Source organism: Uncinocarpus reesii, genomic scaffold (genome assembly GCF_000003515.1).
Source record: "Uncinocarpus reesii 1704 scaffold_1 genomic scaffold, whole genome shotgun sequence".
Classification (NCBI taxonomy): Eukaryota; Fungi; Ascomycota; class Eurotiomycetes; order Onygenales; family Onygenaceae; genus Uncinocarpus; species Uncinocarpus reesii.
The window spans coordinates 1,340,661-1,354,155 of NW_003052500.1; the positions used below are offsets into that span (position 1 = coordinate 1,340,661).

The 13,495-nt window shown below is 47.6% G+C and overlaps 7 protein-coding genes across 7 annotated transcripts; 5 read left to right on the forward strand and 2 right to left on the reverse strand.

Annotated features, from left to right (window-relative positions):
• Positions 1-320: 320 nt before the first annotated feature.
• Positions 321-1,137, forward strand: UREG_00638 (uncharacterized protein; the record flags this gene model as incomplete). Its single annotated transcript, XM_002541078.1, has 4 exons — positions 321-405; positions 495-540; positions 634-920; positions 989-1,137. The coding sequence occupies 4 exons, from the start codon at positions 321-323 to the stop codon at positions 1,135-1,137; spliced, it is 567 nt and encodes a 188-aa protein (XP_002541124.1).
• Positions 1,138-1,504: 367 nt separating this feature from the next.
• On the reverse strand, positions 1,505-3,020 carry UREG_00639 (uncharacterized protein; the record flags this gene model as incomplete). The annotated part of the gene is made up of 5 exons (XM_002541079.1): positions 1,505-1,989; positions 2,046-2,363; positions 2,428-2,585; positions 2,634-2,779; positions 2,853-3,020. The coding sequence occupies 5 exons, from the start codon at positions 3,018-3,020 to the stop codon at positions 1,505-1,507; spliced, it is 1,275 nt and encodes a 424-aa protein (XP_002541125.1).
• Positions 3,021-3,515: 495 nt separating this feature from the next.
• Positions 3,516-4,467, reverse strand: UREG_00640 (uncharacterized protein; the record flags this gene model as incomplete). Its single annotated transcript, XM_002541080.1, has 3 exons — positions 3,516-4,117; positions 4,171-4,232; positions 4,292-4,467. The coding sequence occupies 3 exons, from the start codon at positions 4,465-4,467 to the stop codon at positions 3,516-3,518; spliced, it is 840 nt and encodes a 279-aa protein (XP_002541126.1).
• Positions 4,468-4,861: 394 nt separating this feature from the next.
• UREG_00641 (uncharacterized protein) lies at positions 4,862-6,127 on the forward strand (the record flags this gene model as incomplete). Its single annotated transcript, XM_002541081.1, has 1 exon — positions 4,862-6,127. The coding sequence occupies one exon, from the start codon at positions 4,862-4,864 to the stop codon at positions 6,125-6,127; it is 1,266 nt and encodes a 421-aa protein (XP_002541127.1).
• Positions 6,128-7,113: 986 nt separating this feature from the next.
• UREG_00642 (uncharacterized protein) lies at positions 7,114-7,599 on the forward strand (the record flags this gene model as incomplete). Its single annotated transcript, XM_002541082.1, has 3 exons — positions 7,114-7,138; positions 7,325-7,457; positions 7,512-7,599. The coding sequence occupies 3 exons, from the start codon at positions 7,114-7,116 to the stop codon at positions 7,597-7,599; spliced, it is 246 nt and encodes an 81-aa protein (XP_002541128.1).
• Positions 7,600-8,458: 859 nt separating this feature from the next.
• UREG_00643 (uncharacterized protein) lies at positions 8,459-9,371 on the forward strand (the record flags this gene model as incomplete). Its single annotated transcript, XM_002541083.1, has 5 exons — positions 8,459-8,594; positions 8,657-8,733; positions 8,784-8,847; positions 9,038-9,109; positions 9,175-9,371. 5 exons carry the CDS (start codon positions 8,459-8,461, stop codon positions 9,369-9,371), a joined length of 546 nt encoding a protein of 181 aa, XP_002541129.1.
• Positions 9,372-11,279: 1,908 nt separating this feature from the next.
• Positions 11,280-13,238, forward strand: UREG_00644 (uncharacterized protein; the record flags this gene model as incomplete). Its single annotated transcript, XM_002541084.1, has 4 exons — positions 11,280-11,356; positions 11,494-12,676; positions 12,745-12,881; positions 12,941-13,238. 4 exons carry the CDS (start codon positions 11,280-11,282, stop codon positions 13,236-13,238), a joined length of 1,695 nt encoding a protein of 564 aa, XP_002541130.1.
• Positions 13,239-13,495: the final 257 nt, after the last annotated feature.

The following is a 13,495-nucleotide window of genomic DNA, read 5'->3' on the forward strand; positions in this document are numbered from 1 at the left end:
CCCGAACATGGCTACACTAGCACAATATAGAAGGCTCAAGAGTCTGCCGTTTGTAGATTAAAGCAATATCAAGGCCAGAATATGAAATACCACAGAACATAAAGTAATTTCCCTTGCGCCATGCTCTATATCTTGAGAATTGATCCGATCAAAGCCTGTAGAGGATTATCAGGAGAAAAGCACTGATCGCAAGAGGCACAGCGGGTGATTCACGTGACCAGTTCTCAAGCCATTGAATTGATGCGAGCTGACCCCAATGATCCCACATCAGCAAGTGCTCAAGTTCATTTGGAGAGATTCCACCGGATTTGGTCTTAATCATGGATCAGCCGCGGACTGGCGACCTTAACTGGCGCCTTAGTGCGCATCCCATCACTTTACTACTCTTTCTCGGCTTCAGAATAGGTGTGTTGGCTGCCTTGCGAGGAGCGAGCGGCACTATCTAGACAGCTTTTTACAAAGAGAGTAGCTAACATTTGTATTTTTACTTTTAGGCAGCTTGCTCATGTACCTATTTGGCGTCCTCTTCATTAATGATTTGTACGTTGCCAATCCTGACAACTTGCACCTCCGGGACTATCCGTGATTGCTACTACATTCGTGAATAAGGAACTGATGTGCCTCTCCTTCCAGTGTCTTGGTTTTCATATTCACCTTACTTCTTCTTTCTGCCGATTTCTATTACCTCAAAAATATCGCTGGTCGCCGCCTTGTTGGTCTTCGATGGTGGAATGAAGTAAATACCTCCACCGGCGATTCCCACTGGGTCTTCGAGAGCTCCGACCCCAACACACGCACCATTAATGGTACGGACAAGCGGTTTTTCTGGCTTAGTCTGTATGCTACTCCGGCACTATGGGTGGGACTGGCGATTCTGGCCATTGTTCGGCTTCAAAGCGTCATCTGGTTGAGCTTGGTCGGTGAGTTGGACATGGCAGACTTCCCACATGCGTCTTCCCGGGTATATGTGGACTAACTAGCAGAGCAGCCATTGCACTTATTTTGACCATCACCAATACTTTGGCGTTTTCTCGATGTGATCGTTTTAGTCAGGCGTCGACGTTTGCGAGTAGCGCTTTTGCGGGTGGCATTGCGGGCAATATTACCAGGGGCATGTTTGGAAGGCTATTCCGTTAGTTTGTATTGCGCCAAACGATGAGCACCAAGTTGCGTCTCTGAGCAATCTCTGAGATATTAGCGGAACCGGTATTCTAAGCAGGAAGCACTAGCACGATAGTAGTTCGCGTGGAGTACGCAACTTATAACCGTCTTGTTGCGGCCTCCGTCCCCTACACATTATTTAATGGGATACCAAATACGACGCGGCGTCTGGCGTTGAAGTAGAATTGCGCTTTCATTCTCAGTCTTGAATGAGGTTTTGTTGAGAATCATGATGTATTTTACTATCCTGTGTTGATAATTCTTTGCATTGCTTCAAATAACGAACTATACACCTCCAGGCTAAAGCCATGGCCCCCTCCCGAACCTTCCACTAGAGCCACGACTACATCTTAGCACGTTGCACTTCGAACATGAATTTCATCTCCTGTCTGACGGCCAAGTCCCTCAAAATCTCTTCACTCCCACCGCCCACAACAAATACTCGCACATCCCGACTGATAGCCTCAATTCTCGCTCCCTTGCCTGCCTTGTTATACCCTGCTCCACCCAGAATTTGTTGCGCCTCGCGGCACACTTTTTCCAAGCAGCGGGTACTCATCACTTTCAGTAGAGCCGTCATCCCTCCCACGTCAACTTCTTTACCAGTTTTGGCATTCAACTGGATAGTATAAGCCAACTGTTCCATAAATGCCTGGCATGGTTCGATGAGTTGGCCAAATTTACTTAACTTGGCGCGGATAATCTGATTGTTGATAAGCGGCTGGCCGAATGTCTCGCGGGTGATGGCGTAGTTGAAAGCATCTTCAACGCAAACGCGGGATAGACGGATGCAAGAGCTTGCCATCCCGAGGCGTTCGGGATTGAAGTCTATGCGGTTGATGATGAGTTTGGGGAAATACTTTAAGAGAAGACGGATGACATACTGGACATGACATATTTGAACCCATGGTTTTCCTTTCCAACGAGATTTTCTGCGGGCACTTCGACGTCGTCGAATTCAAGAAACGTTGAGCCACTGGCGTTGACTCCAGAGTTATACATCTGTCGCCGACTGACGCCCTTGGAGTTCAGGGGTATTATCAGTAAAGATATGCCTTTACGCCCAGGCCCGCCGGTCCTAACTGCAGCCGTGCAGTAATCGGCAAAGATGCCGTTTGTGATCCATTTCTTTGCTCCGTTAACGATGTACTTGTCTCCAACTCTTCTAGCAGTGGTCTTGATCCCTGAGACGTCAGATCCAGCTGCAGACTCCAGAACGTTAGTTATCAGTTCCCCCTTCAACCTATAGAAAACGCAAATACGGACCATCGGGTTCAGTAATTCCCAAGCAGAAGCGAATTTCTCCGCGAGCCACCCTTGGCAGATACTTTTGCCGTTGTTGCTCGTTTCCGAAATTCATGATGGGAGGGCAGCCAATGCCGTTGCCGCCATTCATTCCCCAAAGCACGCCGGAGAAGCCTACTCTGTATGTAGTCAGTAAATTTGACCAAACGACATAACAAGCGACATACCTCGACAGCTCATCATTGACGACGAGATTGTGGAATACATCCCATTTCTCCGGCTCAATCCCGGCCGGCATGGTCATTCCACCCATATATTCCCGTTTCGTGGGCTTGATAATGGCGAAGCCTTTCTCAACATATTTTCTAACCGCCTACACATCCGGTAGTTAGACCAAGGGTTCATCCTGCTCCGTATGCTTTTCTGAATCATGATTTTGTACATACTTCAGGGGGAACATGCCCATTCCGCTCCCACTCTTCAGCATACGGCATCAAATCGTTTTCAACATATTCGCGTGTGAATTGGCGGAGTTTCTTATGCGAGTCATCGTAGTATGGCGACGAGTCGCGGTAGTACCACAAAGGTTCGGCAAATGGTGCTGGGGCAGGCATCTCAAAACAGAACTGGATGATGAAATTTGGGCGAAAATCTGTACAGCCGGTGTTTTGAATCACGATTGGGTATGTTGTTGGCGGCTGGGCTGTTGACTTTCACATCCACTGAATTGGTCAACAGCCATCCCGTAACTTATGCATCACAGGCCTGATATCGATGTTCGAATCAACCGAGCTAAGCGTCGATGCTGTGGGGAAGCTCTTAAAGTCTGGGGTTCCGCGCCTAACATTGAACCTCGGCTCCGCTAAAGCCATGACAAACTGGACCGAAACTGCGGATCCGCGATTCTGATGGCAATAAGAAAGGGGCTTTTTTCCGATGACGATGATAAGGATCATGGCAAATCCAAGTGGTCTGCACTTTACTAACATTCAGTGGAATAAGTATGCGCCCGAAAGTAACATTCGAAGGCTATCCTCTAGCTTAATTGCACATCAAAATACATCCTTCCAGCGTTTAGCATATATAGTTTGGGTATCACCTTTAGACATCTAGAGCTTAGAAGGAGTCCAATTTGGAGCCCTTTTCTCCCTGAAAGCTAGCATTCCCTCCTTCGCGTTATTCCCAAAGAACAAGGAGCTACCATACTTTTCTACCGTCAAACTAGCAGCAGTATCAACGCTGCTAGTTTCCCACGCCTGTCTTATACCTGCTCGGCTGACGATGACACTATCCGGACTCATACCTGCGATCAACTTCGCGACCTCAATTGTTTCAGGGAGCAGGTTTTCAAGAGGAACAACTTTCTGAACCAACCCCCAGTCTAAAGCTTCTTGAGCGGTTAGTGTATGGGCGGTTAAGGCAAGCCACATGGCCCTCTGTAGCGTGAAATTCCGACATAGTCGTGGAAAACCTCCTTCTAGGGCCGCAGTCCCGCGAAGAACATCGGGTAGGCGGAAATCCGCGTTGGAAGACGCAAGCACAATGTCGCTATTGAGGATAATTTCAAAACCACCGCCATGAGCATGGCCATTGCAGGCAGTGATAATTGGCTTCTTGCCCACACGCCGAGTCATTCCCGCAAACCCGTTAGCAGGATAGAGATTGTGACCCGGAATATTTGGATTGCCGTTTAGAAATGCTGATTGGCGTTCTAATCTCTGATGAGATGCACGTTCAATCAAGAATTGGAACGCATATTCGCACCCTTAAGGTCCATCCCAGCACAAAAGGCCTTTTTGCCAGCACCTGTAATAATCCCAACACGTCTAAAATTAATCATTAATACCATATGACTTTTTAGGCGCAAATCCGACAAAAGACTTACAATTGAGGTTCCTCGTCAAACCATCTCCAGACTCGGTCCATCTCCCATACTGCGTCAACTGGCAGTGAGTTCATTTGTTTCTCCAGGTTTATAGTGAGCAGTAACACATGGGGGGCCGGGAAATCGAGGAGAACAAATCTCACAGAAGGCGGCGGAGTCTCAGTAAAGGAAGACATTGCTCATACGCCGTGAGACTTTTCTCTGCTTGAAATGAAGGAAGCGATGAACCTCTTCGGCGGGTGTTGAACATCGCTCAGGGGTTGACCAGTATGACATTAGTTAGTTATGTAAGCATGCGGGTGGCTGAAAATAGGTCCCGAAGTTCTCACTGTGGCTTGGATGAACCGCGCCAACGTCATCTCCGATGGAATACGAGCTGCGTGATATCAAATGATGAGGTTGATTTTTAGGCAGCGCAATAAATGGAAACGGTAACTAACTAGTTGTGGACTGCCACAGAAATCTTTTTGAAAAGATAAGACTCAGGGTTCCTTTCAAACCACCTACTTACACATAACTACTCAGCTAGTGACTATTGCATGAAATAACTGAGTTACTTACAGTACAAATATGGACTCTGGATCAGCTTCGACTTCACTTTTACTTTCTGGAAAGAAAATCGCTGTTGTCGGCGCAGGAATCTCGGGTCTCGCTTTTGTTCACTCGGTGCACAAACAGTGGCCTCAGGGTCATGAGTTCCCCGACATCACCATATACGAGCGAGACCCTGAGGATGCTATCGGGCGTGAGGGCTACTCCATCTCGATTCGTGGAGATACGCTTGCGGGTGGGATGCAGGCACTTCAGAAGATGGACCTCTTGGATCGCGCATTAAACGCCTCGCTCACAGGGTCAGTGCCTCCTGAAGAACGCGGATGTTTTGGCATGTGGGATCCAGATTGGAATCGGCTCCTAGAGGTTGGCGGACCGAAACCGGGCGCCGATAGGGTTGAGCTGGGAATGCGGATTGCGAGAGACGCTTTGCGTCGTGTCTTATTGGATGCTGTGCTTGAAAACAAGAGTGCAGCGGTCCGTTGGTCAACCCACTGCACCAAGGTTGACAAGCTCGACACCAGCGCTCGCCTTCATTTTGAAAACGGTGAAACGGAGATGTGCGACCTAGTGGTTGCCTGTGATGGGGCAAATAGCAAAATTCGAGCCTGTTTGCGGCCAGACGATAAGCTCTCCTTTGCTGGTGCAGTTTTGATTATTGGCACAGCGAGATTCCCTGAAGGACAAGTCCCTAAGCCTGCAGATAAAGACTGGGGCTTGGTGCTTGGTGGCAAGAATGGTGCGGGCTTATTTGTCTCCCCTATCGACTCAAAGAGCGCGGTTTGGAGTCTAAGCTATACGGCCTCGGAGCCGCGCGAAAAATTGAATCCTCCCATGCCAAAAGAACAGTTGGACAATCTATTAGAGGAAGTTTTGGACCGCGGAAGCACATTTACCGAACCGTTTCCTACCTTAGTGCGAGCCACGGACCCAACGACTTTACGTCTTTTTAACGCAATGGACAAGCAACCATTCCAGCATACACATTGCTCAGACCTGCCCGTGGTTTTCATCGGTGACAGTAACCATGCCATGAGCCCGTTTGCGGGCAACGGTGCTAATATGGCGCTCCTTGATGGCTGGGATCTTGCGGAACAGTTGTGTCAACCTCAATCCTTAGAGGCGGCTGTCGGACACTATGATAAATCCAGCATAAGCCGTTCTCAGAATGCCATCGCAGCGTCTCACTGGGCCATTTCTATGGCGCATGCAACGGGCTTCAAGCTCTTTGGCTATGGGATTGCCCTGAAGCTTGCTTCGCTACTGATGTGGGCTAAAGGGTGATTGTGGGAGTAAGGTCCTGGATCAGAATCTCCCAAATTGCTAGGTTTTAAGCTTGATATATTTGTTTTCTCATTTAGTGCTCTGAGATAGCTACTTTTGCAATGATTCCCCATTTGTATTTATCTACAGTTTATCCTAACGTGCATGTGTAATTCTTCTATATACATTCAAATAACCCAATGGCTATCTTTACTCACTGTTCTGTCTCTTCTTCCACAACTTGGAGTATTTCCCAACTCTTACGGCGCCAGGTTATCACAGTCAAGAGTAACCTCTGGCCTAATTTTAATAACAATGCACTGATTGAAGACAATCTCAGGAGCTTAGTTACCCCATCCACTTAAGCCCATAAGCTGCAAGAAGCCACCCAATGCAGAATCCAAAGTCACCATCTTTCATGCAAGGAGCCGTTGTTTGGAAGGAGAGTGTGTACACTCCATGGAATATACAAAGGAAGACTGAATCTACCGACTGGACGCTACTCAGATGACAACCATTCTAGACATCATAAGCTGTTGTTGTCGTATTGTGATAAAACAATGAAACCAGATAAAAGACGAAAAATACATAACATTGCCTAAATGGGAACGGTGGGAGAGTGAACGTGTTTCCTGTACTTTTCCCTCTCGTCCCAAAACTTCTTCTCACTTCCCCTCCATCCTGCTACTCTTTTTCCCCCAAACACTGGTTTCTCTAGGTACAGAGACAACCTCCTGACAAGAGCCATCAGTTCTTCTCAGAATACAGGAGCTCCGATCACCTTTGGTATGTTTCTGCTAATCCCTTTCCTCTGCATTTTCAACCAACACTTCAATATCATGGGTATTGTTTGGACAGATTGCATTGGTAAAGCCAGTTCTTCAGGACAAACCTACTTCTTGTTTTGTTTTGATATCTGTTCCTAATTATTGTGTCTGATCTAGGGACAGAAACCCAGACCGTTAAGGATTAAGATTTTGTCAAAGCGATATTCGACTTAATCCATCATGTCTGACAATTGGAACAGCGGTAGTAAGTCTTAATCCGAGATATTGAACTGCGATCAGATCCTATTGAAGCTGTTTAACCAAGCACTCCTTGATTCCATGTTCCCTGACTGCAAGATTCACATACTCAAGCCAAACCTTCTCGCAGCCCTTCATTTATACATAAGGTTTGCAAAAGTCTGGAGTAGAGGCTGATATGAGCATGACATAGATGATAAGTGGAATGCCGGTGCCGAAGATAACTGGAATGAGGGTGGTTTTGGCGCTGAAGATGGAGGCCACGAAGAAAGTGGTGGTGGTTTTGACGAAGCTGGTGCATCCGGAAACGACGGCGGCTGTCGCAAGTATGCCAAACGTTTAACCTGCGTACTTGACATATCTAATTGTTGCAATTGCAGCTGCGGACAATCAGGTCATTTCGCGCGCGAATGCCCCGAGCCTCGGAAGGCTTCTGGTGCCTGTTTCAACTGCGGCGAAGAAGGGTGAGCCAATCCGATCTCGTGGGCGCTAGCATTCTGATTCTAATTTAAATTAGCCATAGCAAAGCGGACTGCCCAAACCCACGTGTTTTCAAGGGAGCCTGCCGCATTTGCCAGGCAGAAGGACATCCTGCTTCGGAGTGTCCCGAGAAAGGACCAGACGTTTGCAAAAACTGCAAGGCCGAAGGTATCTTTTCCAAATTCACATCTTTCCTAGCAGCTAATATCGCCATTTTTCCCCTGAAAAGGACATAGAACAAAGGACTGCACCGAAAATCGTAAATTCGATCAGCATGATGTCCCGGATAAGATGCCTGAGGAAGCCTGGGCGATCCTAAAGAAAGCAAGTGACGAGAGGGACCTCGAGGATTTCCGTGAGGTACAGAGCTTGTCCGCAATAATTGGTTACTGCTCTCGGGCTAACCTCCCAAGGGCCTCAAAATTTATTCCAAAGCAGTTCCGCTGGCAACTTTTGACGAAATCGAAAAGAAAATGCGCGAAGACAACTTCAAGATCTACCTTATCGCGCTTGTAAGTGTTCCCGGAAATTATTTGAACTGTATCTGGCTCTAAAATGGCATTCTTGAAATCCTTAGGAACGAGAAATCGGCGACACCCTCATCTCGGTCAATTTGCAAGGAAAATTGAACTGCAAGTATGTTGTTGGCTTTTATTTCAACGAGAAACCGCAGCGTGCAAACCTCAAAGCTCGCTGGCCACCTTCCCCTGAAGAGAATGTTAAGCGCCTTGCCGATTCTGGCTTCCCCATGGATCGTCAAATTCCCAAGTGCGACAATTGTGGAGGTACGTTTGCAGTTGTGATTAAGGGGGGGTTCGTTGAGGGGTGCTGAAATGACAGGACAGAAATGGGCCATACTCGCCGTGGTTGCAAGCAAGAGCAAGCCGCTATTGAAAAAGTTGAGGTCAAATGCGTGATCTGCAAGGAACCAGGACACCGAGCCCGGGATTGTACTCAGCCGCGCAAGGAAAGATCTGGCTGCCGTAACTGCGGGTAAGAGATGGCATGCTGCTACCAGCGTTCAACGATACTAAATAACAGATAGAGAATCCGGCCATAACGCCAAAGAATGCCCTGAACCCCGCTCCGCCGAGGGTGTGGAGTGCAACAGATGCCAGCAAGGTATGTACCATTTGTTCAGAATTCGAGAAGGCGCTAAATGCCATGTGTAGTTGGTCACTTTGGCAAAGATTGTCCTGAAAAAGGAGCCAATAACAGAGCTTGCCGTAACTGCGGGTAAGCAAATCCAAATTCGACATCCAAGAGAGTCATCCCTAAGACATTGTTTAGAGAAGAAGGTCATCTGTCAAGAGACTGCGATAAACCTCGTAACATGGACAACGTTACCTGTCGTAACTGCGAAAAGAGTAGGATTTATGCAAATTATCCATGATATTTTTTCTTCGAACTAACGTCCTTTTGTTAGCTGGCCACATGAGTCGGGACTGCCCCGAGAAGAAAGATTGGTCCAAGGTGCAGTGTAGCAACTGCAAAGAGAGTGAGTCTCATGAAGAAAAATGGCTTTGAATATCATTCAGGGTCCCTGGAACTGATTTTTTTTAGTGGGTCATACCTACAGACGCTGCAAGCAACCAATTCAAGACGCCAATGGCGATAACGAAGGAGCTTATGGCAGAGACAGCGGCAAGGACTACGGCAACGGTGACAACCATGGGCAGGCAGGTGGTTGGCAAGAAACCCCAGTTCAAGCCAACGCTGAATGGGTTGGAGGCGAGGGCAATGATGGAAGCGGCTGGTAAACAAGCCATAACCATCTGGTTGCAACCCGCGAAAGAGTCGATTTTCCATGGCAGCTGCATCGCCATTCAAGACAACATCGGCATCTCAGGGTATATTCAGGAAAGCCTCCAGGCGTGGAAATTCAGTACGTTGACTAGCCAACTTGCATTTTGAGGCATCTGAAGCGATTCGCATATGGAAAAGAAGAAAATCATAGTGAACAAAAGGAGTTTGACAATGTTGCGAGATTTATGCGAGTCAGAAGCTCAGATAGCGAAACTATGGAATAATACTACTAACCTTTCACGATACTGCGAAGACTGCTCACTGTGTCTCCGCTAATAAGACCATACACGGATTTGCAAATCAAAAACTACCATCCCCTAAGGTCAGCTTCCGTCGTGAAAACTCATGATGTCAGGAGTGATGCCAAGAGCTTCAGGAACCGTCTTCCAGATTCGGTTAGCACCGGTGCTTGGCGCCGGCATCCCATATCCGGAAGTTCCGCCGCCACTTCTTCTTTTAAGCTTTTGCTACTTCAAGCTTAAGCGCTCGCCAACCGCGACAACTCCAGCTTTGATATCGACGACAACACAAGTTCGTCAAGAGACTAGAGACACCGTTGCTCTACCTTGCTACATTATATGGGTTCATTTCGTTTTTGATCAGTTGATGGCGCATGAACGGATTGTTGAAGCGCAAGGTTATCCGTCGTGCTCCCGCAGGTCTTGCACGGCATGGCGGCTCCCGATTCTTGGAGGCCTTGCTCCATATTTGTGGACCAGCAGTGTTTAGCGCATTGCTTCAATTTTTAATCATGACCTGGAGGACCTCAGCACAATCTCATGCTTGGACTGCTATCTTTTGTGAACATTCAATCCCGAATGTTTGCTGGTCTATGAGATGGTGACAAGGCTCGGAACGGTATTGATCTTATATCTTCTTTACAAGGCTTCGAATACCCCTTAGTGACTCGAACCCGAATGATGATGAGAGGGAAAAATTTACCTACCCGGTATTTCCCAAAGGGGGAAGGCTCGGTGATGATCACTGGGGACAGGGCAAAGTGAACCATTGTTATTGCATTGCATGGATTTAAGCGCCAACAACGGCGGGACCGCTCACACATGCTATCCCAGCTTCACTACCCAATTACTATCGCCACTGGGAGTCGGACAATGGTTTAAGCAATCCACAGGAACCACTCCTCAAGAATGACGAATTCCCGATTCCCGACTCTAAGGTGATTAAGTTCGGTCCGTCTCTGAGGTAGTGCGCTGATGATGCCCTAGCGTTACATGCACAACAAGCAGAAGATCACAGTATTGCTGCCATGCGATTCCTGTTATCCACTCTTCTCCATAATTCATCTCCATAAATTGCCATCTTTTGCTGGGTGCGGGAGGTTGGATCCGATGGGGAATAAGCAAAATCATGGAGAGAGTGGGATTTCCGCCGAATCATAATGATGTTGCAAGCTCACTAATAATTGTTTCAGCGGCCCATTTACTTGGCTTAACCTCTTATTTCGGAGGAATAGTATAACGATTTCTCAGCGGCTACGGTGGAGATCAAATGATGGCAACAGTACAGTGAACCAAACGGAGAAACTGTAGACTCGTGGCGTGAGTACCCATGATGGTTTCTTCGTGCTACTCTCGGGTATGAAGACTGGGTACTGGGGAAATGAAGATTGTAGAATGATAAAAAGAACCTCCGCAACCCCAGCTTTTTCGCAGAATTTCTTTTGTTCTGTACCTCTCTTGTGCTCCATTATTTTGCGAGCTGGCTGACGACTCTTCGCACACTAATATAGCTTTGTCCTTCCAGCCGTGAGAGCTAATCCTTCCTTTTTTTTTCATTTCATGTCTTTTCGCTAGTCGGGAGAGTTGATTGTTAAGAAAAGAAAAGAGGCCCAAACTTGAACCATGGGTGGACGCTACTTTGGGCTTCGTGGGACGAAGCTCAACATTGCGATTGGAGTAATCGCAGGGCTGGACTTCTTGTATGTCACACAGGCTACGCGATCACCTCGATTAGTTTGAAGCATGATCAGCTAACCTGGGAAAATAGGCTCTTTGGTTATGACCAGTAGGACTTGCCGAATCTTGGGGAACGACATGCGTTAACAGCTTGATTCAGGGGTGTTATGGGGGGCCTTTTGACCCTGCCGTCATTTGCGAAAACGTTCCCAGAGATCGATACCACCGAGGAGGGCCAAAGAGGTCTTAATCAAAGCCAAAGGGATCATAGGGCTACAATCCAAGGTGATTATCATCCACTACGTCGAAACTCAGTGCCGAAAATGTATCACCTAACAGTCGATCCAGGAATCTCCGTCGCCTCCTATAACGTTGGATGTTTCTTAGGAGCCATTGCCTGCATTTGGATTGGAGATATTCTTGGACGGCGCAAGACGATCTTCCTCGGGTCCACTATCATGGTGGTTGGTGCAGTATTGCAGTGCTCTGCTTTTGAGCTCTCTCATTTCATCGTTGGCCGTATCGTGACGGGTATCGGGAACGGACTAAATACCTCGACGGTTCCAACGTGGCAGTCAGAATGCTCCAAGTCCCATCGCCGCGGTCAATTGGTCATGATTGAAGGCGCCTTGATCACTGGCGGTATTTGCCTCAGCTATTGGCTGGACTTTGGGTTTTCCTTCCTTGAACCCAGCACCGTTTCATGGAGATTCCCAATTGCGTTCCAAATCATTTTTGCTTTGATTATCATGGGATCTGTCCTGGGTTTGCCGGAGTCACCCAGATGGTTGGTACTGAAGGGCAGGGAGGACGAAGCGATAAATGTCCTGGCCGCCCTAGGTGACCTTCCACCTGATGATCCATTTATCCACACTGAATTCACTGCAATCAAAGACACTGTCCTCGAGTTGGCTGAGGTTGGATTTAAGGATCTTTTCCTCCGCAACAAAGACCGCCATTTGCACCGCGTCGTTCTGGCCTACGTCAATCAGATGTTCCAGCAAATTTCTGGTATCAATCTTATTACGTACTATGCTGCTACTATCTACGAAGGCAGTATCGGTCTTAGCGGGTTCCTCTCGCGTATCCTGGCCGCTTGTAACGGAACAGAGTATTTCATTGCTTCGTGGATTCCGGTTTTCATTGTGGAAAGAGTTGGTCGACGTCCACTCATGCTTTTTGGTGCCGTCGGAATGTCCCTTTCCATGGCCGTTTTAGCCATCGCCACCAGTTTCGTGCATCAGACGAAACCTGGCATTGTTGCGGCTGTGTTCTTGTTCGTTTTTAACACTTTCTTCGCTATCGGTTGGTTGGGAATGACATGGTTATATCCTGCAGAGATTGTACGTTTTCTCTGATTGCCTTTTTCTCCCCTCTTCATTGACTTGTGTCTGATATTCTGTCCCTTCAGGTGCCACTCCGGATTCGTGCCCCTGCGAATGCCCTTGCCACTTCGGCCAACTGGGCTTTCAACTTCATGGTCGTCATGATCACTCCGGTTTCTTTCAGCTCTATTGGATATAAAACCTACATCATTTTCGCTGTCATGTAAGTGGACTCAATTGTGCCAAAGTTGGAAGGGTTGGTGTTAATACTTTATATCACAGCAACGCCTTCATCGTCCCGGTTGTCTACTTCTTCTACCCTGAAACCGCCTACCGCTCTCTGGAGGAGATGGATACCATCTTCCGCAACACAGACTCCATCTTCTCCGTTGTCCGTGTTGCCCAAGAGACACCCCGCCGCTATGGCAAGAACGGCGAGGTACTTATCAGCTATGACGAAACGGAAGAACATCACGTACGGGCTGCGAGTGTCGGGGAAGAGAAATCAGCGGCGTTGGCATACAACAAGCATCACGCTAACCAGGACTATCATATGGAGAATGGGAGTTCCAACTCTTGAGCTAAACCATCTCCTATAGTCATTTCTAGTGATTCCATCACGCCCGCCCCCGAGCCAAAAGCTTGCTTGGTAGCCGCGTGGAAAGAGAGCGGTTTTGCATTTTGAGCTTTCAAGCATCTTGTGAGTCTTGGACTCGTATATTTGCTGGTTGCAAGGGAAATAACAAAGAATGATACCCCCAATCAATTGCGTTGTCGGTATATAGGCCCTTAGCCGATATTCAAATAATGATTTTCGCAATTAACATTATATATACT